Source organism: Oncorhynchus kisutch, linkage group LG8 (genome assembly GCF_002021735.2).
Source record: "Oncorhynchus kisutch isolate 150728-3 linkage group LG8, Okis_V2, whole genome shotgun sequence".
Taxonomy (NCBI): Eukaryota; Metazoa; Chordata; class Actinopteri; order Salmoniformes; family Salmonidae; genus Oncorhynchus; species Oncorhynchus kisutch.
In genome coordinates, this window is record NC_034181.2 from 76,970,973 (window position 1) to 76,989,807 (window position 18,835).

General features: G+C 43.9%; 1 protein-coding gene across 2 annotated transcripts in view; it reads right to left on the reverse strand.

Annotated features, from left to right (window-relative positions):
- Positions 1–18,835, reverse strand: part of LOC109878794 (sodium-dependent noradrenaline transporter) — a 48,459-nt gene that overhangs the window by 11,945 nt on the left and 17,679 nt on the right. For both annotated transcript variants that reach the window (XM_031831246.1, XM_031831247.1), the window contains 5 exons: positions 15,634–15,772; positions 10,182–10,316; positions 9,339–9,442; positions 1,651–1,775; positions 242–354 (listed from right to left, as the gene is read on the reverse strand). In XM_031831246.1, the coding sequence (XP_031687106.1) occupies positions 242–354; positions 1,651–1,775; positions 9,339–9,442; positions 10,182–10,316; positions 15,634–15,772 (616 nt within the window). The remainder of the gene's footprint in view (positions 1–241; positions 355–1,650; positions 1,776–9,338; positions 9,443–10,181; positions 10,317–15,633; positions 15,773–18,835) is intronic.

The window sequence follows — 18,835 nt, forward strand, 5'->3', positions numbered from 1 at the left end:
GGCAGATAGAGAGAGAGCGAGACAGGGAGAGAGAGAGAGAGAGCGACAGAGAGAGAGAGACAGATATAGATAGAGTGGAGGAGATTATATAGTATTCTAATCTTCACATACTATAAATACACTAGATAGATAGATCAGATAAACCCACCATAAGATAGAACCAAAAGGTCAGTAGCCATATGTACCTTGTGGTGGGACATAGCTTGCAATCATTCAACCCTGAGGAGGGCCAGTAACTCACAGAGCTGTCGATGCCCAGAGTCAGCAGCATGATGAAGAATACTATGGCCCAGAAGGTAGATCCAGGCAGGGTGGAGATGGCCTCAGGATAGATGATGAACACCAGTCCTGCACCTGCACTCACACAGATAGAGACACTTGTGATAGGACATACCAGAGCCAACTGACTACCATCAGTCTATAAAACGGTGCCTTGTTTGGTGGGATGCTGAAATAAAACAGTATATTGTTGGGTGGGATGTTGATATATAACTTCCTTGTCCTGAGCTTGACCCATAAGATATGATTTATCAATGGAAATGAAGGTGAAAGAAGGAGGAGCGGATGGAGAAAGACAGAAGTGAGGACACAAGATGACAAAGAAATGACAGACAGCTAGAGACAGTGGAAAGTAGAAAACAGAAGAACTAGAAAGCAAAGCAGATTTGAAACAGATCCCATTCTTTTTGTATGTCTGCCAACCCCTCTCCACAGCAGGCCAGTATTTATGTGACTTATTGGAAACGGTTTGCCTTAAAAAAAAAACAGTTTGAAATGTTCTCTGGTATTTGAAATCCATCTGAACCCCAGAGCCTCTCAGCTACTGTTGCAATCAATTATATTAAAAGCGTTTCACGTTGCTGCTCATTCTTAAAAGGGATGATTCACCCATTTTGAATGTTATATCATTTTTGTGCATCACTGAGCGATGTTCGATCGATCCCGTTTTTGTTACTCTATAAGCAATTTCATGTTTTCATGTGTATCTGAGCTATTGCCGTACAAGCAGGCAGAAATACAGCCGGTATGGCGAGTTTTGCATCAAAAGAGTCCCCCCCCAAAATGGGTGAATCTTTCCTTTAAGTTGTTTGATTTAGTGAGCAGTAACAGTAATCTTGAGGAATGTTTAGTTCCATGATGAATTTATAGATGTTTTGACTGGGTTTGAAACTCTCTAAATGGTGTGTAGATGAATGACTGCTGGGTGTTGTCAAAATCCTGTCCTCCCTTAGAGCACTCCCCTCGCGAGGGGTGACTCCCCTCGCTCTACTCAGGGTCAGACAGGGACTGTTCATGTGTTGAGTCTGTCCTAGCTGAGTCATAGCCTGGGTGGATCCACCATACAAGCACAGCACTCTGTGGGCTGGCCAGGGAAAAGAGAATACTGTGGGCAGCCTGCAATATAGCCTCATACTGTATGTTTCCTTATAAGGCATGTCTATCTTCCTATCGTTTTCTTTGTGTTTTATGAGGTATCTCTGCTGTGGACAGTTTGGTCATCAATCTGGGTCTAAATTAAGTTGGTTGTGTTGTTGGAGTGTGTGTGGTCTGGGTGTGTTATGTATGTCATCCTCCTCACCACTTACTGTGTGTGTGTTCGTGTTCTTGCCTGTGTGTGTGTGTGTGTGTATATAGTAGGGTTCCTTTCACCTTCGGTGGCCACGTCCTCTATCCTTACTCCGTGTTTGTAGGCCATATAGCCGAGCACAGAGAAGATGGCGAAACCCGAAAAGAAGCTGGTGACACAGTTCACTGTACTGGTCAGGATAGCATCCCTGTTGGGAAGAGAACACACACACATAAAACATGTTTAGAAAAATAAAGCTATCATGATAGTACCAGGACAGGTTTTAGAACAATATTAACACTTTGACTATTGGACTTCCTGTTGCTTCCTTGAACCATAGTCAATCTAAACCATTTTTTTTATTGGAACCATATCTTGGGTCTTGTCTTGAGGGTCCTGTCAAGGTATTAGAAGACAGAAGAACGAAGGGGCCGTAACCCCCCACCCCACCACCAGGCCCTGGGTCCAACCTCACCACATCACAGCAAGCTTCTGCCAACATGGATCCAGCAGAGATCTCCCAGATCCGGAATGTGGTAGCCCACCAAGGAACACTGTTAGGACGGCAGCAAGAACAGCTCTCCCAAATCTCCGGGAACCTTCTGGTACTTGCCGAGTCCCTCCAACCATGGCATGCCCCGAACCCAGGAGGATCCAATGCACAGGTCTCATCGGCCAGTGCTACAGACATCGTCGTGGTTCCTCCAGGGAACCTGCACCGGGAACCCAAGATCCCAGCCCCTGAGCAGTATGACGGTCACCCGGGAGGATGCAAGGGGTTTCTCACTCAGTGTACTCTGGTGTTCGGACTACAGTCCTCCTTGTTCCACACCGATCGGGCCATGATCACCTACATCATCACTCTACTCTCGGGCAAGGCCCTGGCGTGGGCAATGGCGGTGTGGGAACAGCAGCCACCCTCTTGCAGATCCGTAGTAGCCTTCACTGCCAAGCTGCGATGAGTCTTCAACCACCCAGTCTGCTGGATGAGAAGTGGCCAGCCGACTGTTCAACCTCCGCCAAGGGGCCATTGAGATCCGCATCATCGCCGCCGAGAGTTGGTGGAATACGGAGGCACTGGTTACCGCTTTCCATCAGGGTCTGTCTAACTCCATCAAAGATGAACTGCCTGCTCAGGAACTGGGAGAGGACCTCGAGTCCCTGAAAACGCTGGCAATCAGGCTTGGCAATCAGGCTTGACAACCGGGAAAGGGGGAGACAGCACCCTTTTGACACCACTCCAGCATTCCGGTTTCCTGAGCACCCCAAGGCCACCGGGCCTAGCATGGAGGATCCCATGCAGCTGGGTCGCACACGTCTGAGCCCACAGGACCGTGACAGGCGCATGCATGAAGGCTCCCTGGGGTCGTCTGTATTCCTTCTCAACCCCTGAAGCAGCAGTCATGGACAATTACATCCGGGAGTTGCTGGAGGCAGGTTTCAATCGCCCCTCTACATCCCCAGCTGGTGGGGTGGAGGGGTGGAGACACCGGTTGGAGAGGGCACCTCATCCTTTCATGATCTGGACGGACCATAAGAACTTGGTCTCCATTCAAGAAGCCAAGAGATTGAACACTCGCCAGGCGGGCTCTGTTTTTTAACAGGTTTAATTTTACACTAGCCTATAGCCCGGGATCCAAGAATCAGAAGGCAGATGCCCTGTCGCTCCAACATGATGTCTCCAATGAGTTGAGGGATCCCGAGCCCATCATCCCCAGCTCACGCATTGTGGCCCCTGTGATATGGAGTATTAAGACCACAGTCCGACAAGCCCAGACCCAAGAACCTGACCCCGGCAATCAGCCCGGGTACCAAGTACTGCAATGGGGACTCTCCTCTAAATGAACTGGGCATCAAAGGGTTAATCGGACACTGGTGTTTCACAAGTCTTCATGTCAGCGACCGGCCGGGTTGCTCCAACCTCTACCCATCCCCAGTCGGCCCAAGTCTCATCTGTCTGTAGATTTTATCACAGGGTTAACTCCATCTCAAGGGCTTACCACTATCCTGGTGGTGGTCTATCGGTTCTCCAAGGCAGTCCATTTCATCGCCTTACCCAAGATGCCTTCAGTGAAGGAGACCGCTGATCTCGTGATTATCCATGTCTTTCGACTACACGGAGTTCCCCCGAACACTGTCTCAGATAGTGGGCCTCAGTTTGTCGTATGTTATTGTAAGGCCTTCTGTTCCCCGTTGTAAGGCCTTCTGTTCACACTCAGTCGAATGGGCAAACTGAGCGGGCCAACCAGCAACTGGAGCAAGTTCCTCGTCTGGGCAGAGTATGCTCATAACACACTGCTGAACTCGCCATTTGAGTGTCAGTTCGGGTTCGCCGTCCCCTATTTCCTGAACAAGAGGCCGAAGCGGAGGAGCCATCAGCGACGATGTCATCGCATCTGGATCAGAGCGCGATCCTCCTTGCTCCACTCCTCTGCCTGACACCAACATCAGGAAAACCGGCACTGAAGACCTCTTTGACTCCTCCGACCGGTATAACGGGTGTGGCTGTCCACCTGTGATCTTCCCTTAAAGTTGGAATCGCGGAAGCTCGCTCCACGCTACATAGGACCATTCAATATCCTGAGGTTACATCAACCCGGTCACCTATCATCTCCAACTTCCCAGGTCCATGAGAGTCTGTCCGTCCTTTCATGTCTCCTGTCTCAAGCTGGTTAGGACCAGTCCATTGTCTCCCCCGACACCTGCTCCTCTGCACCCTCGAGTTGTGGATGGCAGCCCGCCTTACACGGTCCGGCTTCTGTTGGAGGCTCGTTGAGTCCGAGGAACCCTGCAGCAGAGGTGTGGACTCGAGTCATATGACTTGGACTCGAGTCGGACTCGAGTCAGACTCGAGTCACAAATATGATGACTTGGAACTCAACTTTGACATTAACACCAATGTGACTTGACTTGGACTTGAGCCTTTAAAAAGAAAAATGTATTTGTTTTATTATATTATTTTTACCCCCTTTTTCTCCCCAATTTCATAGTATCCAATTGTTTAGTAGTTACTGTCTTGTCTCATCGCTACAACTCCCGTACGGGCTCGGGAGAGACGAAGGTCGAGAGCCATGCGTCCTCCGAAACACAACCCAACCAAGCCGCACTGCTTCTTAACACAGCGCGCATCCAACCCGGAAGCCAGCCGCACCAATGTGTCGGCGGAAACACAGTGCACCTAGCGACCTGGTCATTGTGCACTGCACCCGGCCCGCCACAGGAGTCGCTAGTGCGCGATGAGACAAGGATATCCCTACCGGCCAAACCCTCCATAACCCGGACGACGCTAGGCCAATTGTGCGTCGCCCCATGGACCTCCCGGTCGTGGCCGGCTGCGACAGAACCTGGGCTCAAACCCAGAGTGTCTGGTGGCACTACGATGCAGTGCCTTAAACCACTTCGCTACCCAGGAGGCCGGGGACTTGAGCCTTTTGACTCAACCTGATTTGATATCCTTCCCAAGCCCAAATATAAAATATTATGCTATTAAAAGTGTGCAGCACTTTGTGCCAACTGAGAAAAGGTTGTGCGTGGCAGTGCAGAGGAACGTCGGCGGGTGAATTCAGACGGAGCCCTTGGAAAGATGATACTCAAAATTATTATTTTCGGATATAAAGACGACGCTGTATCAACAAAAAACGGATTGCAACTTGCAAAACATGCGGGAAGAAAATTACAGACGGAGGCGCAACAACTTCCAACTTTGTTCGACATTTGAAGCTGCAGAAAGAACGGTAAGTCATGGCTAATATAGCCGACAGCTATATAATTTAAAAGTTTACTAGTGTAGCATGTAGGCTAAAGTAACGTTAAATTAATGAGCCTCCACACAGTCAGTCTTTGCGGTAACGTGATCATTTAAAATAAATAAATTATTCAACCTTTATTTAACCAGGATGGGCTCATTGAGATTTAAAATCTATTTTTCAAGAGCGTCCTCACCAAGATAAGCAGCACAAGTCATTACAAAAATAACAGACAAACAACATGAAAAACTACAAGTAATCTGGTAAAAACCATAGAACCATAGAGTATAACTAAATCAAAAACAGCTAATTAAAAACATTGACAGAATCATCAGTGATTCTAAAATACCAATCGGGACAAGTTCTTCCAGTTTAAAAGTATTTTGTAAGGTGTTCCAAGACGATGGCGCAGAGGACATAAAAGCCCTTTTACCAAATTCAGTTCGGACGTTTGGAACAGTTAGCAGGATAAAGTCCAACAAATGAAGAGAGTACCCACCACATTTCTGAACAATACAAATGCCCAAATAAAAAGGTAGTAAACCCAAAATGACTTGGTAAATAAAAGTATACCAGTGACTGAGCCTACGAGTGACTAGAGAAGGCCAGCCAACCCTGGTATACAAAGTGCAGTGGTGCGTAAGGGTTTTGCAGTTTAAAATAAATCTCAAAGTGCCATGGTAAAGGGTGTCAATTGATCTCAAACACTGAGCGGAAGCATTCATATATACAATATCCCCATAGTCTAGTAAAGGCATAAATGTAGCTGATACTAGCCTCCTTCTGGCTTCAAAAGAAAAACAGGCGTTATTCCTAAAATAAAATCCCAATTTCAGCTTCAATTTTTTTGTAAGTTGTTGAATATGCAATTCAAAAGAGAGGCCATCATCAATTAAAATTCCAAGATATTTATATGAGGTTACAACCTCAATCTCCTTGCCCTGACAGGTAGTAATAGGTGAAAAGTTCAGAGGTCTATTTCTTGCTTTAGAAAACACCATTAGTTTAGTTTTGTCAGTATTGAGGATAAGCTTAATTGCACCCAAGATTGAGCTACAACTGGCTAGGCAGTTGATAGCCTAAATCTTGCCTGATGTTGCTGCTGTTCCTAAAACCATTGACATACGTTAGCCTACTGTAACCACACAGAGAGAGTGTGTGTGTTTGTGTGTGTGTGTTAAGGTTGGGCAATTGTGTACAAGCCTACATCGCCCGATTGCGCCCCATAGTTATCCTCGATAGTCGATCACTATTGGGGGGGGGGGGGGGGTCTTTCTCATGGCTACCCATGTATTTCCATGGAAATATAACATATATTTGGAAAGTAATGAATATATAGATATTTTTAAAAGCATTCATGATTTGCCGTAAATGTAATATACTAACTATTACTCTTGTTAAAATATGAAATGGTATTACATTTGGTGAAGAGCACATTATGACTTGTTTAGGACTCGAAACTCAAAGTTTAGGACTTGACTTGATACTTGCCTGTCTTGACTTGGGACTTGACTTGCGACTTGAGTGCTAAGACTTGAGACTTACTTGTGACTTGTAAAACAATGACTTGGTCCCAACTCTGCCCTGTAGTACCTGGTGGACTGGGAGGGCTACGGTATCGAGGAGCGGACGTGGGTGCCTGCCCGGGACATCCTGGATCCAGGTCTTGTTAGAGACTTCAAACAACTACGTGGTGGTCATCATGGCTCCGCGGCTGGAGCCACTGCTAGAGGGAGGGTACTGTCATGGTTCCTCCTGGCACCAGAGGGCAGCAGAGACCGCTCTAGAGACTTTTATTGGACTCAGGTGTGTCTTATTATTTCATGATTGTGTCCCTGTTAAAAGAGTTGTGTTTTCTGTGGTCCTTTACAGAAGCTTGAATTGTTTACCGTGTGCGGTTGTTTATTGAGTGAGTTTGAGACTTAGTGGTTGTTGGTTTTCTAGTGTACTGTGATCCTGTGATCCTGTGATCCTGCGGCTACTGTTTCTCAGTAAAGTATTTATGTTAATCCTTAACCCCTGATTCCTCGCCTGGTCTCTTCTCTGCACCTGGGTCCAACCTCACCACATCACAGAAACCATAACAAAGAGTCCCCCCCCAACCCAATATCAAATGTATAGTGTAAACCATGCTTTGAGGCTATATAGTGTTAATTTACATTTACTTTGTTTACAAACTTTGGAGTAAAACAAAGCTTATATTTTGGGTTCTGATGGGGTACGACAGTTGAACTAAGCTCATGAGGCATTTATAAGTTATATTCTTCAAGAATCAATGAGTGCATATCATTAATTAATATGTCCAAAAATGGATGCATCAACTGCTGATTGCCACTTTAAAGAGATTAATTTTGTATTGGTTTTAATTAACCTTGTTGATGCCAGAGGGACTGGATGTTGTTTGAGAGCCTTTGAGGCCCTCCCACCTGGAAAACAAACTATGTGAAAGCCTGAAGATTGTTTGTGGACAGTAACCCACAATCAGTCAGCAGACATCAACCCACGATCAGTCAGCAAACATCAACCCACGATCAGTCAGCAGACATCAACCCACGATCAGTCAGCAGACATCAACCCACGATCAGTCAGCAGACATCAACCCACGATCAGTCAGCAGACATCAACCCACGATCAGTCAGCAGACATTAACCCACGTTCAGTCAGCAGACAGACAGAGAGAACATCCCAACCGTCCCATCTGTGTACAATATGGAGAATAATACAACCAGCTGCTAGCCACTCAGATGTCCTTTGAGAATATCTACGGATGTAACAGCCAACTTTCACAAGTCCTCATTCAGCCTCTCAGCTCCCAAATATGGCCCAGCTGAGCACACGAGGCCTTCAGCTGTGTTGGGGGGGGGGGGGGGGGGGGGTTAGATCAGGAAAGTCATCTATAAGAGTGGGAAATTAAATTGGCTGTACAGCGTCACACTACAATAACACTGCCCAGCTAACACATAAAGTTCTGAGAACCATATGTTTCCGAGAGCTTGGTGAGAGCGTCGTAGTCCTACAGTAATTTTGCATACAACCTTCCACAATGTTCTGTGATTGATGCAGAATACCCAGTTAGCACATACTGTTCTGAGAACCATATGTTTCTTAGGTGGGAAATTCACAACGATTTGGAGCAGATAGCTATACACCTTGACAAACTTAGCAGTGAGTGAATGATGCCCATAAAAACACACATGACTGATGGCTATAGCTAATTAGCTGTGTTCAACAAGTATATTATTCTTCTCTTTATCTAGCTCTATTTGTGATATTTTACCTTGCCTTGCTGGTTTGCTAGTTTGCTAGGTAATCAATCCTCTTACGACATCTGGGATGTTGTAGATGATAACCATCTGAATACATGAGCTGCGTCTGAAGTTGGATGTGATCATATTCACTTCAATGTAAACAAGCCCATTTTCTGGTGCGAACCTGCGCATGCAACTTTTCATGATGCGGACGGGAAATTGGTCTATAGAATGGGTGGACAATAGTCCATGGACAAACATTACTGTACTGTTACCACTGCAGCCAACGAGACACCTACTGACCTATACATACACAAACACAACTGGAATACAAAAGAGACCATATATCTACACATTTTTTAAAAGCAGAATGGGTCTAATAGCAGCACCCACCTCTCTACTTTCACAGGAACCTATTCGTGATGACAAGGATCAGCAGACCCCACAGTCTAATGTCTGTTTCTCTGTGAGGGGTTTAGAGGAAGACAGAATGGCAGGGAAGGTAACACTGCCTATGGCTATAGCCATCATCTGGCCTAGCATGGCCTGCACTTATCCTGTTAGCTCCAAGCCAGAAGGTCCACTGGCCTGATACACATCACCTTTCTGTCCAGTTAAAACAGGAAAGACAAACCTAAAGAGAACTAAACTGAGCACAGGATCTGTTATATCTCGTTGCCTGGTTACGGGTTATAGGAGGTCATGTAAGCCTTGTAAGGTCATGATAGAGAAGCACTGAGGACAGCACGGTGATATCAACACAGTGATACGTCTTACCTGTAACAGTTGTTGTCAAATTTATTGTAGCTAGCAAATGCAATGAGCACTCCAAAGCCAGCTCCCAATGAGTAGAAGATCTGGGTAGCAGCATCAATCCACACCTACAGCAGGAACATAGAAAGATACTTTATGTGTTGCTCTCAAAGATTTGTCCTCGTGGCCTGTGTGATCCAGCGGGGACGGCCTTTGACCCCGGCCCACTGCCCTTTGACTCACCCTTCCCCTCACCTTTCCAACACTTTACTATCTCTTCAATCAAACGAATAAATATTTGTCCTCAGAGAGCCCATGGCATTACAATACGATACAGAGAAGAGCACTACATTTGACAGAATCTCTCCTGAGTACTGACTATCTACTGACTATTGGCTCTAAATAATCTCGTCTCTGATATGAGTCCTTGGCCATGTTTTCAAAAAGAGCTCCTTACCATTAATTTACTGTGTTCTATATTGAATATGGCATATTATGCAAAATCACGACCTCCCAGATTTTTTAATCCAATCTTTTTATCCCTCCACTTTGTTTACTAAAACAGCTAACACATGTTTTGGTTTCTAAATGAGTTCATTACATGTATTTCCATATTGGACGTGACTATGGGAGCTCTAGCAGTAACACTGTCCTGCACTCTGAGGCTGTGTCTCTCAGTAAATGGGTTTACAAATTCTTGTATCTTTTCCAAAATTCCCAGGTTTTAAGAAATCTTGTTCGTTGGAACCCGAATTTCTAGTTAATTCTCTCTTGATTCCAGGAACCTGTACATTTTTTAAGTAATTGGAAATATTGCATCCCTAATTTCAGTAACACACTGTATTATACTCTAAAGACCTGTCTGACCTTGGGGTCGTTGAGTTGTTTAAAGTCGATGTGGAGGTAGGCCCGTATGCCGTCCATAGCCCCTGGCAGAGTGATGCCTCTGATCAGCAGGACGAACAGCACCACATAGGGCATGGTGGCCGTGATGTACACCACCTGGACACAACACAACACAACACAGAACATTAGCTACGTGACAACAGTAGTGTTCAATACACCACCTGGACACAACACAACACAACAAAACACAGAACATTAGATACATGACAACAGTAGTGTTCAATACACCACCTGGACACAACACAACAACACAGAACATTAGATACATGACAACAGTAGTGTTCAATACACCACCTGGACACAACACAACAACACAGAACATTAGCTACATGACAACAGTAGTGTTCAATACTCCACCTGGACACAACACAACAACACAACACAGAACATTAGATACATGACAACAGTAGTGTTCAATACACCACCTGGACACAACACAACAACACAGAACATTAGATACATGACAACAGTAGTGTTCAATACACCACCTGGACACAACACAACAACACAGACCATTAGATACATGACAACAGTAGTGTTCAATACACCACCTGGACACAACACAACAACACAACACAGAACATTAGATACATGACAACAGTAGTGTTCAATACACCACCTGGACACAACACAACACAGAACATTAGATACATGACAACAGTAGTGTTCAATACACCACCTGGACACAACACAACACAGAACATTAGATACATGACAACAGTAGTGTTCAATACACCACCTGGACACAACACAACACAGAACATTAGATACATGACAACAGTAGTGTTCAATACACCACCTGGACACAACACAACAACACAACACAGAACATTAGATACATCACAACAGTAGTGTTCAATACACCACCTGGACACAACACAACAACACAACACAGAACATTAGATACATGACAACAGTAGTGTTCAATACACCACCTGGACACAACACAGCACAACACAACACAACACAGAACATTAGCTACATGACAACAGTAGTGTTCAATACACCACCTGGACACAACACAGCACAACACAACACAACACAGAACATTAGCTACATGACAACAGTAGTGTTCAATACACCACCTGGACACAACACAACAACACAGAACATTAGATACATGACAACAGTAGTGTTCAACACACCACCTGGACACAACACAACACAGAACATTAGATACATGACAACAGTAGTGTTCAATACACCCCCTGGACACAACACAACACAGAACATTAGATACATGACAACAGTAGTGTTCAATACACCACCTGGACACAACACAACAACACAACACAGAACATTAGCTACATGACAACAGTAGTGTTCAATACACAACACAACAACACAGAACATTAGCTAAATGACAACAGTAGTGTTCAATACACCACCTGGACACAACACAACAACACAACACAGAACATTAGATACATGACAACAGTAGTGTTCAATACACCACCTGGACACAACACAACACAGAACATTAGATACATGACAACAGTAGTGTTCAATACACCACCTGGACACAACACAACAACACAGAACATTAGCTACATGACAACAGTAGTGTTCAATACACCACCTGGACACAACACAACAACACAGAACATTAGATACATGACAACAGTAGTGTTCAATACACCACCTGGACACAACACAACACAGAACATTAGATACATGACAACAGTAGTGTTCAATACACCACCTGGACACAACACAACAAAACACAGAACATTAGATACATGACAACAGTAGTGTTCAATACACCACCTGGACACAACACAACACAGAACATTAGCTACATGACAACAGTAGTGTTCAATACACCACCTGGACACAACACAACACAGAACATTAGATACATGACAACAGTAGTGTTCAATACACCACCTGGACACAACACAACACAACAACACAGAACATTAGATACATGACAACAGTAGTGTTCAATACACCACCTGGACACAACACAACACAGAACATTAGATACATGACAACAGTAGTGTTCAATACACCACCTGGACACAACACAACAACACAACACAGAACATTAGATACATCACAACAGTAGTGTTCAATACACCACCTGGACACAACAACACAACACAGAACATTAGATACATGACAACAGTAGTGTTCAATACACCACCTGGACACAACACAACAACACAACACAGAACATTAGATACATGACAACAGTAGTGTTCAATACACCACCTGGACACAACACAGCACAACACAACACAGAACATTAGCTACATGACAACAGTAGTGTTCAATACACCACCTGGACACAACACAGCACAACACAACACAGAACATTAGCTACATGACAACAGTAGTGTTCAATACACCACCTGGACACAACACAACAACACAGAACATTAGATACATGACAACAGTAGTGTTCAACACACCACCTGGACACAACACAACACAGAACATTAGATACATGACAACAGTAGTGTTCAATACACCACCTGGACACAACACAACACAGAACATTAGATACATGACAACAGTAGTGTTCAATACACCACCTGGACACAACACAACAACACAACACAGAACATTAGCTACATGACAACAGTAGTGTTCAATACACAACACAACAACACAGAACATTAGCTACATGACAACAGTAGTGTTCAATACTCCACCTGGACACAACACAACAACACAACACAGAACATTAGATACATGACAACAGTAGTGTTCAATACACCACCTGGACACAACACAACACAGAACATTAGATACATGACAACAGTAGTGTTCAATACACCACCTGGACACAACACAACAACACAACACAGAACATTAGATACATGACAACAGTAGTGTTCAATACACCACCTGGACACAACACAACAACACAACACAGAACATTAGATACATGACAACAGTAGTGTTCAATACACCACCTGGACACAACACAACAACACAGAACATTAGATACATGACAACAGTAGTGTTCAATACACCACCTGGACACAACACAACAACACAGACCATTAGATACATGACAACAGTAGTGTTCAATACACCACCTGGACACAACACAACAACACAACACAGAACATTAGATACATGACAACAGTAGTGTTCAATACACCACCTGGACACAACACAACACAGAACATTAGATACATGACAACAGTAGTGTTCAATACACCACCTGGACACAACACAACAACACAACACAGAACATTAGCTACATGACAACAGTAGTGTTCAATACACAACACAACAACACAGAACATTAGCTAAATGACAACAGTAGTGTTCAATACACCACCTGGACACAACACAACAACACAACACAGAACATTAGATACATGACAACAGTAGTGTTCAATACACCACCTGGACACAACACAACACAGAACATTAGATACATGACAACAGTAGTGTTCAATACACCACCTGGACACAACACAACAACACAGAACATTAGCTACATGACAACAGTAGTGTTCAATACACCACCTGGACACAACACAACAACACAGAACATTAGATACATGACAACAGTAGTGTTCAATACACCACCTGGACACAACACAACACAGAACATTAGATACATGACAACAGTAGTGTTCAATACACCACCTGGACACAACACAACAAAACACAGAACATTAGATACATGACAACAGTAGTGTTCAATACACCACCTGGACACAACACAACAACACAACACAGAACATTAGCTACATGACAACAGTAGTGTTCAATACACCACCTGGACACAACACAACACAGAACATTAGATACATGACAACAGTAGTGTTCAATACACCACCTGGACACAACACAACAACACAACACAGAACATTAGATACATGACAACAGTAGTGTTCAATACACCACCTGGACACAACACAACAACACAGAACATTAGATACATGATAACAGTAGTGTTCAATACACCACCTGGACACAACACAACAACACAGAACATTAGATACATGACAACAGTAGTGTTCAATACACCACCTGGACACAACACAACACAGAACATTAGATATATGACAACAGTAGTGTTCAATACACCACCTGGACACAACACAACAAAACACAGAACATTAGATACATGACAACAGTAGTGTTCAATACACCACCTGGACACAACACAACAACACAGAACATTAGATACATGACAACAGTAGTGTTCAAAACACCACCTGGACAACATAACATTACAGATGACCTATTATTGCTGTGAGATCATGTCCTATGACATACAGACATCATGTGAATTGTTGTATTCTCCCTGGTCTGTCAGCTTTGGTCAACGTATAGATGTTCTTTTTCTGATGTGTGTAGACTCACGCACCAAGCCGTACTAAACAGGGCTTAGATCTGTCAACTCAGAGACGGTTATTGTCACACTCAGGTTACTGTTTATAGATCTTATTTCTCAAGGTACTGTAGTGTAGCACAACCACAGGTCATTTTGTGTACAGTAGGAGTAAGTCCTATACTAGGGAAAGGGGATACCGAAATGTGTCTTCCGCATTTAACCCAACCCCTCTGAATCAGAGAGGTGCAGGGGGCTGCTTTAATCAACGTTGTCGGCGCCCAGGGAGCAGTTGTTGTTGGGGGTTTAACTGTCTTGCTCAAGGGCAGAATGACAGATTTTTCCACCTTGTCGGCTCGGGATTCAAACCAGTGACCTTTCAGTTACTGGCCCAATGCTTTTAACCGCTCGCCTACCTGCCTACTACAGTAGGAGTGTGTGTTGTATTACAGTAGGAGTGTGTGTTGTATTACAGTAGGAGTGTGCATTGTATTACATTAGAAGTGTGTATTATATTACAGTAGCAGTGTGGTATTACAGTAGGTGTGTGTTGTATTACAGCAGGAGTGTGCATTGTATTATAGTAGAAGTGTGTATTATATTACAGTAGCAGTGTGGTATTACAGTAGGAGTGTGTGTTATATTACAGTAGGAGTGTGTGTTGTATTACAGTAGGAGTGTGTGTTGTATTACAGTAGGAGTGTGTGTTGTATCACAGTAGAAGTGTGTATTATATTACAGTAGGAGTGTTGTATCACAGTAGGAGTGTGTGTTGTATTACAGTAGGAGTGTGTGTTGTATCACAGTAGAAGTGTGTATTATATTACAGTAGGAGTGTGTGTTGTATTACAGTAGGAGTGTGTGTTGTATCACAGTAGGAGTGTGTGTTATATTACAGTAGGAGTGTGTGTTGTATTACAGTAGTTGTGTGTGTTATATTACAGTAGGAGTGTGTGTTGTATTACAGTAGGAGTGTGTGTTGTATTACAGTAGGATTGTGTGTTATATTACAGTAGGAGTGTGTGTTGTACTACAGTAGGAGTGTGTGTTGTATTACAGTAGGAGTGTGTGCTGTCCTAAGCGTTAGGGTATAGCACAGTTTGTCAACAGTACCTTGCCGGAGGACTTGACGCCCTTCCAGAGACTGAAGTAGAGAAGAAAGACCACAGCCACCAGACAGAGGACCAGCTCCCAGCGAGGCATGCCCAGGTCCTGGATCCCCCTGCTCTCATGGAGGTGGAGTACGCCACGCCTGGAGAACACACACCCTAAGGCTGAGTCCCGATTCTACAAGCTTCTACCGTAGTGTCCTTTGCACACTTTCACATGGCCAATGCTTACACCAACCCTATGCTTTTAAATCAATGACGGGGAGTCTGAAAGTGTGTACTTCTGGAAAAGGGTGTAGAATCTGGAGGCATCCACATACTTAACAAGACAGTGGTGTGGAGGATGACATGTGTAACACACTCAGACCACACACACACAAACACACACACATATATATACACAGGCAAGAACACGAACACACACACACAGACCACACACACTCCAACAACACACCCAACTTCATTTAGAACCAGATTTATGACCAAACTGTCCACAGCATAGATAACTCATAAAACACAAAGAAAAAGATAGGAATATAGACATGCCTTATAAGGAAACATACAGTATGAGGCTATATTGCAGGCTACCCACAGTATTCTCTTTTCCCTGGCCAGCCCACAGAGTGCTGTGTTTGTATGGTGGATCCACCAAGGCTATGACTCAGCTAGGACAGACTCAACACATGAACAGTCCCTGTCTGACCCTGAGAAGAGTGAGGGGAGTCACTCTTCTCAGACAGGATTATGACAATACCCAACAGTCAGTCATCTACACACCATTTACTCTAATCTGAATTTAAACCACTACAATCAGGTAGAAAGTGTATAGAAATGATAATAATAATAATAAATCATCTCAACAATTTTTCATCAATCACAGTATTTTCAATATGGAGCTATCAGCAGCAGTATTTTGGTTGATTTTGTGGTCTCGAGCCAGTGATATTATTAACATGAATTTGGGCAAAATTGAATTATTGACAATGAATGAGGTGGGAATGTTGTTCACTTGTTATATAATTGCCACATTTAATATCAATATAGCATTAAAAATAGTTTTCCAGATTGTATTTTGGCGATTCTTTTTCACCATGTGAATATTGGGTCACGACAGAGACAACCTGGTTCAATTTGGTTCCTGAGGCAAAACCAGTTGAGAACCACTGATTTAGAGGTGTTAAAACCCAGTCACGGCATCTATACATTCATCATTGAACTAACCATTCCACAAGCTTATTGTTACTGCTCACTAAATCAAAGAACTTAAGAATGAGAAGCAAAGTCCAAAGCTTTTATCTCGACATATTATGATCACCATTTGTTCTGTATCCATTCAATCATCTCGCTAACAGAATCCCGAGGGAAGAATGAAGGACTCAGGGTTTGGAGTACCTGAGAAAATATGTTCTACTCTTAACATGCACAAAAGCACGCATTCATGCACACACACACACTCTCTCACACTCCTTCAAAGACCTTGGCAGCTAGAGGTTTTAATAGCAGACTTTGTCAACCCTCTTGGGAGCCATTCCCCTCATAACACTCGCTCAAAGGTTCAAGTGCTTACCAGAACATATATAAAAGAGGGGAGATGTCTCATCCTTCCTTACATAAATATTGTTTCCTGCTATCCATCTCCTCATTCCCAGATCATCCTCGGATCTTCCCAGGACAGGCATACTGAGCCACACCTGCTCTGAGTCCCACCGGACTGACAGCGGGTCTGGATCAACTTCCAGCTCAGCGATATTAGGGAGCATCCCGTTCCTGCTCTGCATCTCAAGTGGCACCCTAATTCTCTTTATAGTGCACTACTTTTGTCCAGGGACCATAGGGATTTGGTCAAAAGCTGTGCACTATATAAAGGAATAGATTGTCATTTAAAGACACTGCCTTGCTCAAAGGGAAGCAGGGGTCAGAGGTCATAGTGTTTAAATGATCAACGGTATTGACCAATATTGACCTCTAATGAGAACGGCCATGTCTTTTTTCCCCTCTTCTTCTAAACTGAGTAAGGAGGAAGGAGTAAACGTGAGGCATCACAAGTGGACAGTATTATGGGACATCTGATCTCATTCTAATCGCAGAGGGTGCCCTAAAACAATTTAAGTTTACATCGAGATGACAGATGGTTTGTTTCTGCTTTGAAAACATGGCGTTTAAAAACCATGTAACCATAGCTCCCTGAGGAGAGGGTTGATGGCTGCTTGTTTCTTCATCTTCCAGTCTTAGAAACAGGCCTGAGGCTCAGTGTTACAGCCCAGCCGAGGGCTCACCACCATTGGGGAGACTCTGTGGAGCCGACAACAAAGAGCCAGGCCAGAATTATGCTCACCACGAAGCTCATATCCAAGACAACATGATCTTTAGGGTCTCCTCTGTCTCTCCAAGACCTGATGTTTTGTCTGCTGTCTCTTTCTGGAGCGCTCAAAGTTGTTGTCCTGTGTTGCTTCCATGCTATGTTGTTGTCTTAGGTCTCTTCGTGTAGTGTTGTGGTGTCTCTCTTGTCGTGATGTGTGTTTTGTCCTATATTTGTATTTGTAAACCCAGCCCTGTCCCCGCAGGAGGCCTTCTGCCTTTTGGTAGGCCGCCATTGTAAATAAGAATTTGTTCTTAAATGACTAGGTATCCCCCTTTCCCTAATACTATGTTCACTTGCCTTTTAATCAAATAGATCAAAATAACACCCATCCTATTCATCAGAGAAACAGCTGTCTTAGAGCTGCACATCAAAACAATCCATTCTTTAACTTCATGATCTTTTTCTGATTCATCCTCTCTGTCTGTTTGACCGGTGGGCTAGCGAGGCGATTTGATCCGGCGGGCAGCCTCTCTCTGTGATTATGCTGATAAGTGTAGCTATGAAATTACATGTGGATCTGATGCCCCAGGATGGTTACACAACCCACCGCCTGGCAAGCCAGAAGAGAAGACACAGGAACAAGCCAACTGTCTGTCCAGACTAGACATCAAGGACAAGGGGACTGTCAGATCAGACAGCCCAGTCCTAAATATGTCTAACCGACGTGATTTATATCCTGATGATAATACATTTAAAGCTGTTAGAACACATGTTCAAAATCATTTTCCACTTCACCAGGTGAAGAGAGAACAAGAGATAGAGGAGAGGAGAGGAGAGGAGAGGAGAGGTGAGGAGAGGGCAGAGGAGAGGAGAGGGCAGAGGAGAGGAGAGATAGAGAAGAGAA